This window comes from Bufo gargarizans, chromosome 7 (assembly GCF_014858855.1).
Source record: "Bufo gargarizans isolate SCDJY-AF-19 chromosome 7, ASM1485885v1, whole genome shotgun sequence".
Classification (NCBI taxonomy): domain Eukaryota; kingdom Metazoa; phylum Chordata; class Amphibia; order Anura; family Bufonidae; genus Bufo; species Bufo gargarizans.
Genome location: NC_058086.1, coordinates 87,175,570 through 87,195,569, shown reverse-complemented (window position 1 = coordinate 87,195,569; position 20,000 = coordinate 87,175,570). Strand labels below are relative to the sequence as shown.

Genomic DNA, 20,000 nt, shown 5'->3' with positions numbered 1-20,000 from the left:
AGGGATAGATTTCAAATAGCTCTGATATAGCAGAAACCACTAAATTTTTAAATTGCTAAATTGGGAATTGTATTTCAACCCAGAACAAAAAATGTGCTTTGACGGACACTAAATAACTTTCCCAGCCACAACAGGACAGCGGTAACGAGAGATTTAGCGGGATATAAATTTGAGGCCTAGTATTTAGGCGCTGGGTGACCGGTATGGATTTAGTGACATAATTAGACTGGGATATGGCCAAAAAATAACCACACTATTGCTGGTTAAATGCACTTGGTGATGGGCGCAGCTTGCCCCTGATGTAGTATATGGCCAAAAAATGAACAGACTATTGCTGGTTAAATGCACTTGGTGTCACAGCTTGACCAACCACACTACTGAGGGTTAAATGCACTTGGTGACGGGCGCAGCTTGCCCCTGATGTAGTATATGGCCAAAAAATGAACAGACTATTGCTGGTTAAATGCACTTGGTGACGGGCGCAGCTTGCCCCTGATTTAGTATATGGCCAAAAAATGAACAGACTATTGCTGGTTAAATGCACTTGGTGTGATAGCTTGACCAACCACACTACTGAGGGTTAAATGCACTTGGTGACGGGCGCAGCTTGCCCCTGATGTAGTATATGGCCAAAAAATGAACAGACTATTGCTGTTTAAATTCACTTGGTGACGGACCGATCTTGCCCCTGATTTAGTATATGGCCAAAAAATGAACAGACTATTGCTGGTTAAATGCACTTGGTGTGATAGCTTGACCAACCACACTACTGAGGGTTAAATGCACTTGGTGACGGGCGCAGCTTGCCCCTGATGTAGTATATGGCCAAAAAATAAACAGACTATTGCTGGTTAAATGCACTTGGTGTGACAGCTTCACCCTGATGTAGGCTTTAGCCAAAAAACAAACGCACCATTGAGGGTTAAATGCACTTGGTGACAGGCGCAGCTTGCCCCTGATGTAGTATATGGCCACAAAATATAAACAGACTATTGCTGGTTAAATGCACTTGGTGTGACAGCTTCACCCTGATGTAGGCTTTAGCCAAAAAACAACCACACCATTGAGGGTTAAATGCACTTGGTCGCAGCTTGTGCTGGCGCACCACAAGACACAAAATGGCCGCCGATCACCCCAGAAAAATGTGACTGACAAACGGTCTGGGCAGCCTAAAAACAGTGAGCAATTGAGGATCAGCAGCTCAATGATCCACAGCTGCAGATCGATCAGTTAATCAAGTCCTTTGGAGGAGTTAATCTGCCTAATCTCGCCCTACTGTCGCAGCCGCAACCTCTCCCTACGCTAATCAGAGCAGAGTGACGGGCGGCGCTATGTGACTCCAGCTTAAATAGAGGCTGGGTCACATGGTGCTCTGGCCAATCACAGCCATGCCAATAGTAGGCATGGCTGTGATGGCCTCTTGGGGCAAGTAGTATGACGCTTGTTGATTGGCTGCTTTGCAGCCTTTCAAAAAGCGCCAAGAAAGCGTCACAAAAGCGCGAAGAAAGCGACGAACACCGAACCCGAACCCGGACTTTTACGAAAATGTCCGGGTTCGGGTCCGTGTCACGGACACCCCAAAATTCGGTACGAACCCGAACTATACAGTTCGAGTTCGCTCATCCCTACTCAGCACCCCCCTTCTAGTGATGAGTTGGACTTACTAGGTACTCCAGTGCCTATGATTTGCACACCTCTATTAGTTGACAGTATACCTTACTGTTCTGCTTCTGCTCCATGCTTAAAGGTGTTTCCAGGATTAGAAAAACATTGTTTTATTCCAGAAACATCTATACAGATGTCTATGGGCTGTTTCTTGTATTGTAGCTCAACTGAACTATAATATCACACACAACCTGCGGACAGGTGTGGTCCTGTTTTTTTTTTTTTTTTTTTTTTAGAAAAAAGGGTCCGTCTTTTTTCTAGTCCTGGAGCACACCTTTAAACCTCTTCTACCCCTACTAAAATGAGATAGCACCCTATTTTTCTATCCTTTTTTTATCCACAAGCTGTGGGTCCAGCATTCGTTAACAGTGGATATAAGGAGAGACTTGCAGGGCATACTGTAGAAAGAACAGTGGACATACTGTAAGAAGAACAGTGAGGAGAGCAGATTGTGAAGGATGGCATGGACGGAATGACAGGGGGGGGGGTAGAAAGCTGTTTACTTGGTAGCTTTGTGAGCACAAAAACAGCTAGTAGAGCAAGTATAATCAGGAATCTTCACTGCTGTTCGCCTTCTTCCAGTCTCAGGGATCCCAGAGCTTACAGATATCTGGGCAGAATAAAACAAGGCAATCTCTGGCAGAGCTGAAAAAAGAGAATGTGTGATGTCCATGTGCATCTATGAACCAGATTTATTGATAAAAAATCAACCCTTTCGGGAGTCGGACTGACCCCTTTCATCAGGTAAGTACACCAAATCTACTTGTGTACTTACCCGACTTAGGGGTCAGTCCAACCCCAAAATATATAGATTTGTCATCAATAAAGCTAGTTCTTCTGTAATGCCAAAAGATTACCCCCAAGCCAGTAGAGGGAGCTGTGTGAGATGTATACAGCAACCTGGAGGAAGCCAGGACCCAGAGGAGAGAGGTAGATATGTGCTGTGTGAGGCAGTGGAAGCTGAGCTGCTGACTGAGCAGGCTCAAAGGGCTCTGGCTCTGTTATCCACAAAGCAGGTCACAGACTTGGCTGAAAGCCGTAATGGGACAGAGGCTGGCAGCTGAACCATGTAGTACACACCACAGATTACCAGGAAGTGCTGAGGGGACCTATTGAGGGCCATCTGCCATAGTGAGACACACATGGAGGCAGCAACGCTGAGCGCAGCATTCCCCAGGACAGGGACTTTATGTTGTTTAAGATGTTTAGACACACTGTCATTTCAGAATCAGCTCCCAGTGTCTTAGTTGTTGTTTAAGAGAAACTATTCATTGCTAAACCCAGAGATTACGTGTGAGGGAAAGGGAGACTCCTCCTACACGAGCATCCGGATGAAGAAAGGGTGAATGTCTGATTATTGTAAACCCTGAGAGACTATGTGTAAGGGATAGAAAGACTCCCCTCACACAAGTGTGCGGCTGAAGACAGGGTAAATGTCTGGTTATTTAGAACCCTGAGAGACAATGTGTAAGGGAGAGGGAGACTCCTCTTACACAGGTGTGCGGCTGAAGACAGGGTAAATGTCTGGTTATTTAGAACCCTGAGAGACAATGTGCAAGGGAGAGGGAGACTCCTCTCACACAGGTGTGCGGCTGAAGACAGGGTAAATGTCTGGTTATTTAGAACCCTGAGAGACAATGTGTAAGGGAGAGGGAGACTCCTCTTACACAGGTGTGCGGCTGAAGACAGGGTAAATGTCTGGTTATTTAGAACCCTGAGAGACTACATGTGAGGGATAGAAAGACTCCTCTCACACAGGTGTGCGGCTGAAGACAGGGTAAATGTCTGGTTATTTAGAACCCTGAGAGACAATGTGTAAGGGAGAGGGAGACTCCCCTCACACAGGTGTGCAGCTGAAGACAGGGTAAATGTCTAGTTATTATAAACCCTGAGACACTACATGTGAGGGAGAGGGAGACTCCTCTCACACAGGTGTGCGGCTGAAGACAGGGTAAATGTCTGGTTATTTAGAACCCTGAGAGACAATGTGCAAGGGAGAGGGAGACTCCTCTCACACAGGTGTGCGGCTGAAGACAGGGTAAATGTCTGGTTATTTAGAACCCTGAGAGACAATGTGTAAGGGAGAGGGAGACTCCCCTCACACAGGTGTGCGGCTGAAGACAGGGTAAATGTCTGGTTATTTAGAACCCTGAGAGACAATGTGTAAGGGAGATGGAGACTCCCCTCACACAGGTGTGCAGCTGAAGACAGGGTAAATGTCTAGTTATTGTAAACCCTGAGACACTACATGTGAGGGAGAGGGAGACTTCCCTTACACAGGTGTGCGGCTGAAGACAGGGTAAATGTCTAGTTATTGTAAACCCTGAGACACTACATGTGAGGGAGAGGGAGACTTCCCTTACACAGGTGTGCGGCTGAAGACAGGGTAAATGTCTAGTTATTATAAACCCTGAGACACTACATGTGAGGGAGAGGGAGACTTCCCTTACACAGGTGTGCGGCTGAAGACAGGGTAAATGTCTAGTTATTATAAACCCTGAGACACTACATGTGAGGGAGAGGGAGACTTCCCTTACACAGGGGTGCAGCTGAAGACAGGGTAAATGTCTAGTTATTGTAAACCCTGAGACACTACATGTGAGGAAGAGGAAGACTTCCCTTACACAGGTGTGCGGCTGAAGACAGGGTAAATGTCTAGTTATTATAAACCCTGAGACACTACATGTGAGGGAGAGGGAGACTTCCCTTACACAGGTGTGCGGCTGAAGACAGGGTAAATGTCTAGTTATTATAAACCCTGAGACACTACATGTGAGGGAGAGGGAGACTTCCCTTATGCAGGTGTGCAGCTGAAGACTAATTCCTGATTCTGTTTTCTTCTGTAAAAATAATTGAAAATCAAGGATCATAAAACAAGATTCAGTGACCCACAGCTTCATGTTTAGTAAAAATTCAAATGCTTTAAGCTTCTAAAGGAAAAACAATAGAATTATACACTCACCTAAAGAATTATTAGGAACACCTGTTCTATTTCTCATTAATGCGATTATCTAGTCAACCAATCACGTGGCAGTTGCTTCAATGCATGTAGGGTTGTGGTCCTGGTCAAGACAATCTCCTGAACTCCAAACTGAATGTCAGAATGGGAAAGAAAGGATTTAAGCAATTTTGAGCGTGGCATGGTTGTTGGTGCGAGACGGGCCGGTCTGAGTATTTCACAATCTGCTCAGTTACTGGGATTTTTACGCACAACCATTTCTAGGGTTTACAAAGAATGGTGTGAAAAGGGAAAAACATCCAGTATGCGGCAGTCCTGTGGGCGAAAAATGCCTTGTTGATGCTAGAGGTCAGAGGAGAATGGGCCGACTGATTCAAGCTGATAGAAGAGCAACGTTGACTGAAATAACCACTCGTTACAATCGAGGTATGCAGCAAAGCATTTGTGAAGCCACAACACGCACAACCTTGAGGTGGATGGGCTACAACAGCAGAAGACCCCACCGGGTACCACTCATCTCCACTACAAATAGGAAAAAGAGGCTACAATTTGCACGAGCTCACCAAAATTGGACTGTTGAAGACTGGAAAAATGGTTTCTTGAACATGACAATGAGTTTACTGTACTAAAATGGTCCCCACAGTCACCAGATCTCAACCCAACAGAGCATCTTTGGGATGTGGTGGAAAGGGAGCTTCGTGCCCTGGATGTGCATCCCTCAAATCTCCATCAACTGCAAGATGCTATCCTATCAATATGGGCCAACATTTCTAAGGAATGCTATCAGCACCTTGTTGAATCAATGCCACGTAGAATTAAGGCAGTTCTGAAGGCAAAAAAGGGTCCAACACTGTATTAGTATGGTGTTCCTAATAATTCTTTAGGTGAGTGTATATTATTAGGTACTGATGATCACATTATCTTTGATTAACACCTACCTGAAAACAATTAGTGCAATGATAAGTATAAGTATAATAGTTATGGTTAGGGCGAAGACTGCAATAGTCATGATGTTAGGTCCTAAAATGAAATAAAAAAATATGTAGATTTATATACCAGTTTCAATATAATTGCAAAGAATCCATCATAATTCAGGTAAACTTACCACTTCCAGGAACATCACTAGGAAGTCTATGATTCTTCCATACAAATGATGGTGCATTGTCTAGTATAGATGTTCCATTAGTCCTAGTGTCAAACTGAAGAAATTCTGTATACTAAACAGAAATAAAGAGGATTTAGTGTATACGGAACATCAATGAAATTTCCTACAAGTTATTTTTATAGCTCTCGGAGTTTAACCTTGATAGTTTATTCTTAGTGTTGTCCAATGTGAAAGTTCCATATAAACCACTCTAAGGGCTCATATACTTGGGCTGTGTACTTGTGCATGGTATTCTGTATCCTATATTTAATATATGTGTTTATGTAAGTTAATGCCTTTCAACAATGACTTTATAATATGCAGACTAGTCTGTTAAATATTTTTGTTGTGACACATATAATTTTCTCCATTATGTGCAATAGATCATATCCAAGGGTAATAAATAAAGTTAGTGGGCAAAATTTACTAAAATCTATGTTTTTTAAAGGGGAAAAATCTGGGAAAAATTAGAAGTCCCCTTCTCCTCTTCCCACCAATAGCTTACTGTATGAAAAAACAGGGAGGAATTTATTAAGCATTTATTGCCATATTTGCACTATAATCTTCAACTAAAAAAAAAAAAAAAAGTAAGAAAAGTGGGTGAGTTTAATCAAGAGGCATGTGACCAATACTGATATACATTATGCATTACGTTTTTAGACAGAAAGTGGTGTCTTACAGTAGTTGGCATAAATTAAATTTTCTGTCTTAGGGCTCTTTCACACTTGCGTTCTTTTCTTCCGGCATAGAGTTCCTGATCAGTTTTATCCTAATGCATTCTGAATGCAGAGAAATCCGTTCAGGATGCATCAGGGTTAGGGATGAGCGAATAGTTCGGGTTCGTACCGAATTTTGGGGTGTCCGTGACACGGACCCGAACCCGGACATTTTCGTCAAAGTCCGGGTTCGGTGTTCGTCGCTTTCTTGGCGCTTTTTGAAAGGCTGCAAAGCAGCCAATCAACAAGCGTCATACTACTTGCCCCAAGAGGCCTTCACAGCCATGCCTACTATTGGCATGGCTGTGATTGGCCAGTGCAGCATGTGACCCAGCCTCTATTTAAGCTGGAGTCACATAGCGCCGCCCGTCACTCTGCTCTGATCAGTATAGGGAGAGGTTGCAGCTGCGATGTTAGGGCGAGATTAGGCAGTGATTAACTCCTCCAAAAGACTTCATTCAGAGATTGATCTGCAGCTGTGGATGATTGAACTGCTGCTATTGAATTGCTCACTGTTTTTAGGCTGCCCAGAGCGTTTTTCAGTCACTTTTTTCTGGGGTGATCGGCGGCCATTTTGTGTCTTGTGGTGCGCCAGCACAAGCTGCCAACAAGTGCATTTAACCCTCAGTAGTGTGGTTGTTTTTTGGCTAAATCCTACATCAGGGTCAAGCTGTCACACCAAGTGCATTTAACCATCAATAGTCTGGTTATTTTTTGGCCATATACTACATCAGGGGCAAGCTGAGCCTGTCACCAAGTGCATTTAACCCTCAATAGTGCGGTTGTTTTTTGGCTAAATCCTACATCAGGGTCAAGCTGTCACACCAAGTGCATTTAACCATCAATAGTCTGGTTATTTTTTGGCCATATACTACATCAGGGGCAAGCTGAGCCTGTCACCAAGTGCATTTAACCCTCAATAGTGCGGTTGTTTTTTGGCTAAATCCTACATCAGGGTCAAGCTGTCACACCAAGTGCATTTAACCATCAATAGTCTGGTTATTTTTTGGCCATATACTACATCAGGGGCAAGCTGAGCCTGTCACCAAGTGCATTTAACCCTCAATAGTGCGGTTGTTTTTTGGCTAAATCCTACATCAGGGTCAAGCTGTCACACCAAGTGCATTTAACCATCAATAGTCTGGTTATTTTTTGGCCATATACGACATCAGGGGCAAGCTGAGCCTTTCACCAAGTGCATTTAACCCTCAATAGTGTGGTAGGTCAAGCTGTCACACCAAGTGCATTTAACCATCAATAGTGTGGTTATTTTTTGGCCATATCCCAGTCTAATTCTGTCCGTAAACGTATACCTGTCACCCAGTGCCTAAATAATAGGCCTCAAATTTGTAGTCAGCTAAATCTGTGGTTATTGCTGTGGCTGGGCAAGTTATTTAGTGTCTGTCAAAGCACAGTTTTTTTTCTGGGTTGAAATACAATTCCCAATTTAGCAATTCTCTAAATTAGTGGTTTCTGCTGTATCAGGCCTACTTTAAATTTATCCCTAAAAGGGAATATTAGATTCAAGGTGCTGATAGGGTCATTCTCAATAACTTCACACACACGCTACTGTGCATATCCCAGTCTAATTCTGTCTGTAAACGTATACCTGTCACCCAGCGCCTAAATAATAGGCCTCAAATTTGTAGTCAGCTAAATCTGTGGTTATTGCTGTGGCTGGGCAAGTTATTTAGTGTCCGTCAAAGCACAGTTTTTGTTCTGGGTTGAAATACAATTCCCAATTTAACAATTCTCTAAATTAGTGGTTTCTGCTGTATCAGGCCTACTTTAAATTTATCCCTAAAAGGGAATATTAGATTCAAGGTGCTGATAGGGTCATTCTCAATAACTTCAGACACATGCTACTGTGCATATCCCAGTTTAATTCTGTCTGTAAACGTATACCTGTCACCCAGCGCCTAAATAATAGGCCTCAAATTTATAGTCAGCTAAATCTGTGGTTACCTAAATAGATAGCCAGATAGTGTTAGGTGTCTTTAACAAAAGGCCTGAATTTGAATTCAATACATTGGGCCAAATAATATTTTTGTTGTTGTGGTGAACGATAACAATGAGGAAAACATCTAGTAAAGGACGCGGACATGGTCGTGGTGGTGTTAGTGGACCCTCTGTTGCTGGGAGAGGACGTGGCCGTTCTGCCACAGCCACACGTCCTAGTGTACCAACTACCTCAGGTCCCAGTAGCCGCCATAATTTACAGCGATATTTGGTGGGGCCCAATGCCGTTCTAAGGATGGTAAGGCCTGAGCAGGTACAGGCATTAGTCAATTGGGTGGCCGACAGTGGATCCAGCACGTTCACATTATCTCCCACCCAGTCTTCTGCAGAAAGCGCACAGATGGCGCCTGAAAACCAAGCCCATCAGTCTGTCACATCACCCCCATGCATACCAGGGAAACTGTCTGAGCCTCAAGTTATGCAGCAGTCTCTTATGCTGTTTGAAGACTCCACTGGCAGGGTTTCCCAAGGACATCCACCTAGCCCTTCCCCAGCGGTGGAAGACATAGAATGCACTGACGCACAACCTCTTATGTTTCCTCATGATGAGGACATGGGAATACCATCTCAGCACGTCTCTGATGATGACGAAACACAGGTGCCAACTGCTGCGTCTTTCTGCAGTGTGCAGACTGAACAGGAGGTCAGGGCGGAAGACTTGGTCGAATACGATGCAGGGGACGATGAGGTCCTAGACCCCACATGGAATGAAGGTCGTGCCACTGACTTTCAGAGTTCGGAGGAAGAGGCAGTGGTGAGACCGAGCCAACAGCGTAGCAAAAGAGGGAGCAGTGGGCAAAAGCAGAACACCCGCCGCCAAGAGACTCCGCCTGCTACTGACTGCCGCCATCTGGGACCGAGCACCCCAAAGGCAGCTTCAAGGAGTTCCCTGGCATGGCACTTCTTCAAACAATGTGCTGACGACAAGACCCGAGTGGTTTGCACGCTGTGCCATCAGAGCCTGAAGCGAGGCATTAACGTTCTGAACCTCAGCACAACCTGCATGACCAGGCACCTGCATGCAAAGCATGAACTGCAGTGGAGTAAACACCTTAAAAACAAGAAAGTCACTCAGGCTCCCCCTGCTGCCTCTTCTGCTGCTGCCGCCTCGGCCTCTTCTGCTGCTGTCGCCTCTGCCTCTTCTGCTGCTGCCGTCTCGGCCTCTTCCTCCACCTCTGGAGGAACGTTGGCACCTGCCGCCCAGCAAACAGGGGATGTACCACCAACACCACCACCTCCGTCACCAAGCATCTCAACCATGTCACACGGCAGCGTTCAGCTCTCCATCTCACAAACATTTGAGAGAAAGCGTAAATTCCCACCTAGCCACCCTCGATCCCTGGCCCTGAATGCCAGCATTTCTAAACTACTGGCCTATGAAATGCTGTCATTTAGGCTGGTGGACACAGACAGCTTCAAACAGCTCATGTCGCTTGCTGTCCCACAGTATGTTGTTCCCAGCCACCACTACTTCTCCAAGAGAGCCGTGCCGTCCCTGCACAACCAAGTATCCGATAAAATCAAGTGTGCACTGCGCAACGCCATCTGTGGCAAGGTCCACCTAACCACAGATACGTGGAAAAGTAAGCACGGCCAGGGACGCTATATCTCCCTAACTGCACACTGGGTAAATGTAGTGGTGGCTGGGCCCCAGGCGGAGAGCTGTTTGGCACACGTCCTTCCGCCACCAAGGATCGCAGGGCAACATTCTTTGCCTCCTGTTGCCACCTCCTCCTACTCAGCTTATTCCTCCTCTTCTTCCACCTGCTCATCCAGTCAGCCACACACCTTCACCACCAACTTCAGCACAGCCCGGGGTAAACGTCAGCAGGCCAATCTGAAACTCATATGTTTGGGGGACAGGCCCCACACGGCACAGGAGTTGTGGCGGGGTATAGAACAACAGACCGACGAGTGTTTTCTGCCGGTGAGCCTCAAGCCCGACCTGGTGGTGTGCGATAATGGGCGAAATCTCGTTGCAGCTCTGGGAATAGCCAGTTTGACGCACATCTCTTGCCTGGCGCATGTGCTGAATTTGGTGGTGCAGAAGTTCATTCACAACTACCCCGACATGTCAGAGCTGCTGCATAAAGTGCGGGCCGTCTGTTCACGCTTCCGGCGTTCACATCCTGCCGCTGCTCGCCTGTCTGCGCTACAGCGTAACTTCGGCCTTCCCGCTCACCGCCACAGCGTAACGTGCCCACCAGATGGAACTCCACCTTGCACATGCTGCACAGACTGTGCGAGCAGCAGCAGGCCATAGTGGAGTTTCAGCTGCAGCACGCACGGGTCGGTCGCACTGCAGAACAGCACCACTTCACCAACAATGACTGGGCCTCCATGCGAGACCTGTGTGCCCTGTTGCGCTGTTTCGAGTACACCACCAACATGGCCAGTGGCGATGACGCTGTTATCAGCGTTACAATACCACTACTATGTCTCCTTGAGAAAACACTTAGGGCGATGATGGAAGAGGAGGTGGCCCAGGAGGAGGAGGAGGAAGAGGGGTCATTTTTAGCACTTTCAGGCCAGTCTCTTAGAAGTGACTCAGAGGGAGGTTTTTTGCAACAGCAGAGGCCAGGTACAAATGTGGCCAGCCAGGGCCCACTACTGGAGGACGAGGATGAGGAGGAGGTGGAGGAGGATGAGGCTGAAGCATGGTCACAGCGGGGTGGCACCCAACGCAGCTCGGGCCCAAAACTGGTGCGTGGCTGGGGGGAAACGCAGGACGATGACGATACGCCTCCCACAGAGGACAGCTTGTCCTTACCTCTGGGCAGCCTGGCACACATGAGCGACTGCATGCGGCAGTGCCTGCGCAACGACAGCAGAGTTGCCCACATTTTAACGTGTGCGGACTACTGGGTTGCCACCCTGCTGGATCCACGGTACAAAGACAATGTGCCCACCTTACTTCCTGCACTGGAGCGTGATAGGAAGATGCGCGAGTACAAGCGCACATTGGTAGACGCGCTACTGAGAGCATTCCCAAATGTGACAGGGGAACAAGTCCAAGGCAGAGGAGGAGCAAGAGGTCGCCAAGGCAGCTGTGTCACGGCCAGCTCCTCTGAGGGCAGGGTTAGCATGGCAGAGATGTGGAAAAGTTTTGTCAACACGCCACAGCTAACTGCACCACCACCTGATACGCAACGTGTTAGCAGGAGGCAACATTTCACTAACATGGTGGAACAGTACGTGTGCACACCCCTCCACGTACTGACTGATGGTTCGGCCCCATTCAACTTCTGGGTCTCTAAATTGTCCACGTGGCCAGAGCTAGCCTTTTATGCCTTGGAGGTGCTGGCCTGCCCGGCGGCCAGCGTTTTGTCTGAACGTGTATTCAGCAGGGCAGGGGGCATCATTACAGACAAACGCAGCCGCCTGTCTACAGCCGATGTGGACAAGCTGACGTTCATAAAAATGAACCAGGCATGGATCCCACAGGACCTGTCCATCCCTTGTGCAGATTAGACATTAACTACCTCCCCTTAACCATATATTATTGTACTCCAGGGCACTTCCTCATTCAATCCTATTTTTATTTTTATTTTACCATTATATTGCGAGGCAACCCAAAGTTGAATGAACCTCTCCTCTGTCTGGGTGCCGGGGCCTAAATATATGACAATGGACTGTTCCAATGTTGGGTGACGTGAAGCATGTTTCTCTGCTATGACATGCAGACTGATTCTCTGCTGACATGAAGCCAGATTCTCTGTTACGGGACCTCTCTCCTCTGCCTGGGTGCCAGGGCCTAAATTTATGACAATGGACTGTTACAGTGGTGGGTGATGTGAAGCATGATTCTCTGCTATGACATGAAGACTGATTCTCTGCTTACATGAAGCCAGATTCTCTGTTATGGGACCTCTCTCCTCTGCCTGGGTGCCGGGGCCTAAATTTATGACAATGGACTGTTACAGTGGTGGGTGACGTGAAGCCTGATTCTATGCTATGACATGAAGACTGATTCTCTGGTGACATGAAGCCAGATTCTGTGTTATGGGACCTCTCTCCTCTGCCTGGGTGCCGGGGCCTAAATTTATGACAATGGACTGTTACAATGGTGGGTGACGTGAAGCCTGATTCTCTGCTATGATATGAAGACTGATTCTCTGCTGACATGAAGCCAGATTCTGTGTTATGGGACCTCTCTCCTCTGCCTGGGTGCCAGGGCCTAAATTTATGACAATGGACTGTTACAGTGGTGGGTGACGTGAAGCCTGATTCTCTGCTATGACATGAAGACTGATTCTCTGGTGACATGAAGCCAGATTCTCTGTTACGGGACCTCTCTCCTCTGCCTGGGTGCCGAAGCCTAAATATCTGAGAATGGACTGTTCCAGTGGTGGGTGACGTGAAGCCAGATTCTCTGCTATGGGACCTCTCTCCAATTGATATTGGTTAATTTTTATTTATTTTATTTTTATTTTTATTCATTTCCCTATCCAAATTTGTTTGCAGGGGATTTACCTACATGTTGCTGCCTTTTGCAGCCCTCTAGCCCTTTCCTGGGATGTTTTACAGCCTTTTTAGTGCTGAAAAGTTCGGGTCCCCATTGACTTCAATGGGGTTCGGGTTCGGGATGAAGTTCGGATCGGGTTCGGATCCTGAACCCGAACATTTCCGGGAAGTTCGGCCGATCTTCTCGAACCCGAACATCCAGGTGTTCAGGTGTTCAGGATGTCTTCAGTTCCGGACCGGAATGTTTTTTGGCCGGAGAAAATACTGCAGCATGCTGCTGTCAAGGAACCATGAACCAGACGTACAACAAGAGATAAGTGGAAATAAGGAGGCTTTATTGGAAATCAAGCTGTAAGGCAAAAGTCCAAACGGATGGCTAAACCGAAGCAGGGTCTTGCGAAGCCAGAGGTCAGGAACCAGAAGGGTAGTCAGACGAAGCCTGGATCAGGAACCAGCAGGGTAGTCAGACGAAGCCAGGATCAGGAACCAGCAGGGTAGTCAGACGAAGCCTGGATCAGGAGCCAGCAGGGTAGTCAGACGAAGCCAGGATCAGGAACCAGAAGCAGCAGCAGTCTTAGAAGCATGTGAACACAGGAGGACCAAGCAAGGAACTGAAGCCACAGACCTCCTATATATATGAGCTAGGCATCCAGCTCCTCCCAGTGGGAAGGAGAAGCCGCAGGGTGGGAGGCTACAAGAAACCCAGAAACCAAGATGGCCGCCAGCACATGTCAAACGAAGGAGAACAGCAAGAAGGTAAGACCATGACAGCTGCGCTTTTTGCTCCGGCCAAAAATCCTGAACACTTGCCGCAAGGCCGGATCCGGAATTAATGCCCATTGAAAGGCATTAATCTGGATCCGGCCTTAAGCTAAACGTCGTTTCGGCGCATTGCCGGATACGACGTTTAGCTTTTTTAGAGTGGTTACCATAGCTGCCAAGACGCTAAAGTCCTGGCAGCCATGGTAAAGTGTAGTGGGGAGCGGGGGAGCAGTATACTTACCGTTCGTGCAGCTCCTGGGGCGCTCCAGAGTGACGTCAGAGCGCCCCACGCGCATGGATGACGTGATCGCATGGTATGTCATCCATGCGCATGGGGCGCTCTGACGTCATTCTGGAGTGCCCCGGGAGCCGCACAGACTGTAAGTATACTGCTCCCCTGCTCCCCACTACTACTATGGCAACCAGGACTTTAATAGCGTCCTGGCTGCCATAGTAACACTGAACGCATTTTGAAGACGGATCCGTCTTCAAATGCTTTCAGTTCACTTGTGTTTTTCCGGATCCGGCGTGTAATTCCGGCAAATGGAGTACACGCCGGATCCGGACAACGCAAGTGTGAAAGAGCCCTTAGAGGGGTTGTGTCACTTCATCAAATAGCATTCATCATGTAGTGAAAATTAATACAAGCCACTTACTAATGTATTGTGATTGTCCATATTGCCTCCTTTGCTGGCTGAATTCATTTTTCCATCTCATTATACACTGCTCGTATCCAGGGGTTATGACCACCTTTCAATCCAGCAACATTGGCCATGCCTGCACACTACTGAAAAAGGAGCCGGCCTCTCTGGTGGCAGCGACCACAAGATTGCACATTTATACACATTTTCGTTACAGCTCCATTATGAATCTGTCACACCCTGCCCTGTGAGTGATCTCAGAAGATCTGTCAGACTGGTTGCACGTGAACCTATCTGACAGATTGCTTTATTGTGGCTTTGGGCAGGATCCCACCCTCTCACAGGTTCTGCTCATTAGTTTGTTAGTTATGCTATTTATTCCTGCCTCTCACTATAGCCCTTGCGGTTTATAGTTTCTCCTGGAGTTTTCTGCTGGTGTTTTGTGGATCTTCTGCTCCCATTCCATCTTCAGTTAAGTCCTGCATTCTGTTGTTTGTTCTGGCTAGTCCTTAGGTAGGCGCAGGTTCCTTCATCCTGTGCAAGGAACAGGTTGTCTTTTCGCCTGCTCCCTAGCTGAGGATTTGCATCAGTTGCAGCAGGGATTAGGTCAGAGTGCATGAACACTTCTACCATTGAGATTTGTTCATGTTGTTAGCAGTCAGAGAAAGGGCTCAGTGATAGTCAGGAGGTGACCGTTCCCTGTTCCCTAGCTGTGGGTCCTAGCCTGTTGTTTTGTGTTATTTTGTTGTGTTATTTTGTTTTGTAGTTTGCTTCCCTTCCCTTACCTTACGTGACATTATAAACCGCCCATACCGTCATTTTATTTTCCTTGCGCCGTGCAAAATGGAAGCTGTTGATACTCTGGTTGATCACATGCAGGAATTATGTTGACCTCCATAATTCAGTTGCACTGTGTCAGAGATATCTGGTATCCGGCGCCGCTGGTGGGAATCAGGTCAGCCTTGAACCAAAGGTCGCTCTCTCACAGATAGGTTTTCCGGGGAAAGTGATAACTCTGTTCGGTTCAGGAAGTCCTGTAAATTATATTTTTGTCTGCGTCCAATTTAATCTGGAGATGAAAATTAAAGAGTGGGGATTATCATTTATCTGCTAAAAGGTGATGCTCAGTCCTGGGCTTTTTCTCTGCCGATTGGTTCGCTGTCCCTCTGATCGATGGACACGTTTTCAGAGCCCTGAGCCTGATTTATGATGACCCGGACCAGATTTCTCTGGCCGAATCTAAGCTGCGTAGCTTGTCTCAGGGGGAACATACAGCTGAGTTATATTGTGCTGAATTTAGAAGATGGGCAACTGACTCGGAGTGGAATGACCCTGCACTCCGTAGTCAGTTCTGTCAGGGGCTGTCTGACAAACTAAAAGGTGCCCTTGGCTTTCCTGAAAATCCCGATTCTTTGGAGGCGGCCATGGCTCTAACTGTAAGGATTGATAGACGTCTGAGGGAGAGATGCAAGGTTCACCTCCGGGTACAGTGACACTTGAACCTGGGACTAGAGAGGAACCTATGCAGTTAGGCCAGGTCTCTTCTTGGCTTAGTAACAGGAACTCTAGAGTGCAGAGAAGACTGTGTTATTTCTGTGGTAAAGAAGGACATTTTGTTAATGTGTGTCCTTTTATTGAGCCTCAAAGTGGTAACAAATAACATAAGGAGGGTTTTTTCAAAAAGAAAACAAGTTCCCTTACTCTTTGTAGTGTGAATGAAGAGTCAGAACAGGTATATTTGTTTTCTACCTGCAGTACCTGTTTCCTCCTGCCTGCCATGGTGGTGCTAGACTCTGAAAATATTGAATTAGAAGTATTTGTTGACAGTGGTGCAGGGGTTAATCTTGTTGATTATCAATTTGTTATATCAGATATCAGTGTTTGCTATAGATTCCGCTCCTCTCTTGCAAAAAAGTCTAACTCATATTGTGCAGAATATTAATTTGAGGATGGATGATTCTCATGTTGAATCTATTTCTTGTTTTGTTCTTAAAGGTTTGCCTACTCCACTGGTTCTGGGTTTACCATGGTTGACCAAACCATTGACTGGCAAACTAGACAAATTGGAGTGATTTTTGTATAGACAACTGTCTCAGCGCATCTATTTCTGGGGTATCCACTAAAGAGTTATCATAAGAAACCTCCGTTTATTTATGATTTTTCGGACGTATTCTCAGAGGGTGCAGATCAGGAATTCCCTCCCCCCCCCCCCTTCCCCCACATGAGAAAATGATTGTCCGATCAATCTTATTCCCGGAGCTAAATTGCCAAAATCTTGGTTATATAATCTTTCCTAACCCGAAAGAGTAGCTATGAGAGAGTATATTGTGGAGAGTTTGGCAAAAGGACATATTAGACCATCTAAATCACCTATGGCAGTGGGCTTCATATTTGTAAAAAAAAACAAAAAACGGGTCCCTAAGACTGTACCTAGATTTCCGGTAACTGAATCTCATTACTGTCCGGGACCCTTATGACCTTCCCTTGAATCCAGATCTATTTGATCAGATTGTCGGTGCCAAGGTGTTTTCTAAGTTGGATTTAAGAGGAGCTTATAATCTGATAAGATTTAGGGAAGGGGACGAATGGAAGACGGATTTCAATACCCCTGAGGGTCACTTCGAGAACCTGGTTATGTCCTTTGGTTTAACTAATGCCCCGGCAGTCTTCCAGTACTTTATCAACGATAATGGTGGGGAGTTTTATCGTTGTTCACCTCGATGACAAACTGATTTACTCACACGATATGGAGACTCATCAGGATTATTTAAGACAAGTATTATTGATCCTTCGGGAAAATAAATTGTATGCTAAGTTGGAAAAATGTGTGTTTGCTGTTCAGGAACTGCAGTTTCTGGGTTATTTACTTTCTGCCTCAGGTTTTCGCATGGTTCCCAAAAAAGTCTGTGCGGTACTAGAATGGGACTGGCCGGAGAATCAGAAAGCTCTGATGTGGTTTTTAGGATTTACTAATTACTACAGGAAGTTCATCCTGAATTATTATACTATTGTCAAACTTTTGATCGATATGACTAGAAAAGGGCGCTGACTTCTCTGTCTGGTCGGAAGAGGCATTACAGGTTTTTTCTGCTATTAAGGAATGTTTTGCTTCCGCTCCCATTCTGATGCAACACGATGTGTCTCAAGTTCAACCCTTCATTGTGGAGGTTGACGCATCAGAAGTGGGAGTAGGAGCAGTTTTGTCGCAGGGTCCCTCTCCTAGCAAATGGCGTCCGTGTGCTTTCTTCTCTAAGAAAATCTCTGCTGCCGAAAAAAATTATGATGTTGGGAATAGAGAGTTGTTGGCCATCAAATTGGCCTTTGAGGAATGGCATCATTGGCTAGAAGGAGCGATTCATCTGATTATGGTAATTACTGACTATAAGAATATGGTTTACCTGTAATCAGCTAAGCGTCTGAACCCTAGGCAGGCCAGATGGTAATTGTTCTTTACCAGGTTTAATTTTGTGGTCACTTATCGTCCTGGGATAAAAAACATCAAAGCGGATGCGTTGTCATGCAGCTTTTCGGGGGGGGGGGGGGGGATTTGGAGGATCCCACTCCGATTTTTGCTAATGGGGTGGTGGTATCTGCTCTTTATCCCGAGCTGGAGGCGGAAGTACTGGGGGCTCAAGGTGAGGCACCTGATTCCTGTCCTACAGGGAAGTTGTTTGTTAGTTCAGAACTGCGACACAAGGTGTTCAAGGAACATCATGATACTGTCCTTGCGGGACACCCTGGGAGTAGATCCAAGGTGGATCTTATTCTCTAGTGATTCTGGTGGCCAGGTTTGCGTTAATGTGTTGAGGGCTATGTAGCAGTTTGTGAGACCTATGCACACGCTAAGGTAGCTCACACTCGGCCATCAGGATCTCTTCTTCCATTGTCCATTCCATCTCATACTTGGACGCATTTGTCCATGGACTTCATTACTGATTTACCTAGTTCCTCTGGGAAAACTGTGATTTTGGTGGTGGTGGACTGCTTTAGTAGGATGGCTCACTTTGTACTATTATCAGGTTTGCCTAATGCTAAAACTGTCGCTCAGGTCTTTATTGATAACATTGTGAAATTACACGGCATCCCCTCTGATGTGGTGTCTAATAGGGGGACACAATTTGTCTCCAGGTTTTGAAAGGCGTTTTGTACTCGTCTGGGTATTCAGTGGTCTTTCTCCTCGGCTTTCCATCCTCATTCGGAGGGACAAACTGAGCGCGCTAACCAGAACCTGGAGACTTATTTGAGGTGTTTTGTCGCTGAGAATCAGATAGAATGGTCCTCGTTTTTGTCCTTGGCTAAGTTAGCTTTGAATAACCATAGACAGAAGTCAACTGATAAGTCACTATTTTTTGGTGCATATGGTTTTCACCCTCAATTTGGTACTTTTTCTGGGACTGAATCTTCTGGTATACCTGAAGAGGAGAGATTCTCTTCTTCGTTGTCTTCTATCTGGCGGAAGATTCAGGTTAATTTAAAAAAGATGGGCGAAAGATATAAACTGATGGCTGACAAGAGACATACGACTGGTCCGGACCTGTGTGTGGGTGATTTGGTGTGGTTGTCCACTACGAACATTAAGTTGAAAGTACCCTCTTGGAACTTGGGCCCAAGATTTATTGGTCCTTACAAAATCTCGGTCATTATTAATCCAGTGGCGTTTCGTCTGGAACGGCTGGAAGATCCATAATGTGTTTCACAGGTCCTGGTTGAAGAAGTATGTTGAACCTGCTGAACCATCTCCTTTGCCTCCTCCTCCTGTCTTTATAGATGGTAATCTGGAGTTTCAGATCTCCAGAATACTCAACTTGCGTGTTCTTCTGGGTTTCCTTCAGTACCTGATGCATTGGAGGGGATACGGTCCTGAGGAAAGAATGTGTGTCCGGCTACCGATGTCAATGCTTGCCGCCTTGTGAACGCCTTTCACAGGGCACACCTGAATAAAGTTGGTCCTGGGTGCCCGGAGGTCATCCGTAGAGGGGGGGGGGGGGGGTAATGTAACGCCCTGCCCTGTGAGTGATCTGAGAAGATCTGTCAGACTTGCTGCATGTGAACCTATCTGACAGATTGCTTTGTTGTGGCTTTGGGCAGGATCCCACCCCTTCACAGATTCTGCTCATTAGTTTCTTAGTGATGCTATTTATTCCAGCCTCTCACTATAGCCCTTGTGGTTTATAGCTTCTCCTGGAGTTCTCTCCTTGTGTTTTTTGGATCTTCTGCTCCCAGTCCATCTTCAGTTAAGTGCTCATTACTTCCCTTGTTTTTTTCTGGCTAGGCCTTAGGTAGACGCGGGTTCCTTCATCCTCTGCAAGGAACCGGTTGTCTTTTTGCCTGCTCCCTAGCTGAGTGTTTGCATCAGTTGCAGCAAAGATTAGGTCCAAGTGCATGAACACTTCTACCATCGAGATTTGTTTATGTTGATAGCAGTCAGGGAAAGGGCTCAGGGATAGTCAGGAGGTGAACTTTCCCTGTTCACTAGCTATGGGGCTTAGCCTGTTTTGTGTTATTTTGTTGTGTTTGGTTTGCTTCCCTTCCCTTACCTCCCCTTACAGAATCATGGAGCAAAACTGGAACAGCACAGCTACTGGTCTGTTTACATGAAGGATACTGGTGAATGAATGGTGGTTTGAATA

General features: G+C 46.4%; 1 protein-coding gene across 1 annotated transcript in view; it reads right to left on the bottom strand.

Moving 5' to 3' along the window:
* The window catches only part of GUCY2C (guanylate cyclase 2C), a 576,500-nt gene that overhangs the window by 383,600 nt on the left and 172,900 nt on the right, over positions 1-20,000 (bottom strand). Inside the window, exons 10-11 of the mRNA XM_044302403.1 lie at positions 5,730-5,841; positions 5,563-5,644 (exon numbers count right to left, since the gene is read on the bottom strand). Coding sequence (XP_044158338.1) covers positions 5,563-5,644; positions 5,730-5,841 — 194 coding nt within the window. The remainder of the gene's footprint in view (positions 1-5,562; positions 5,645-5,729; positions 5,842-20,000) is intronic.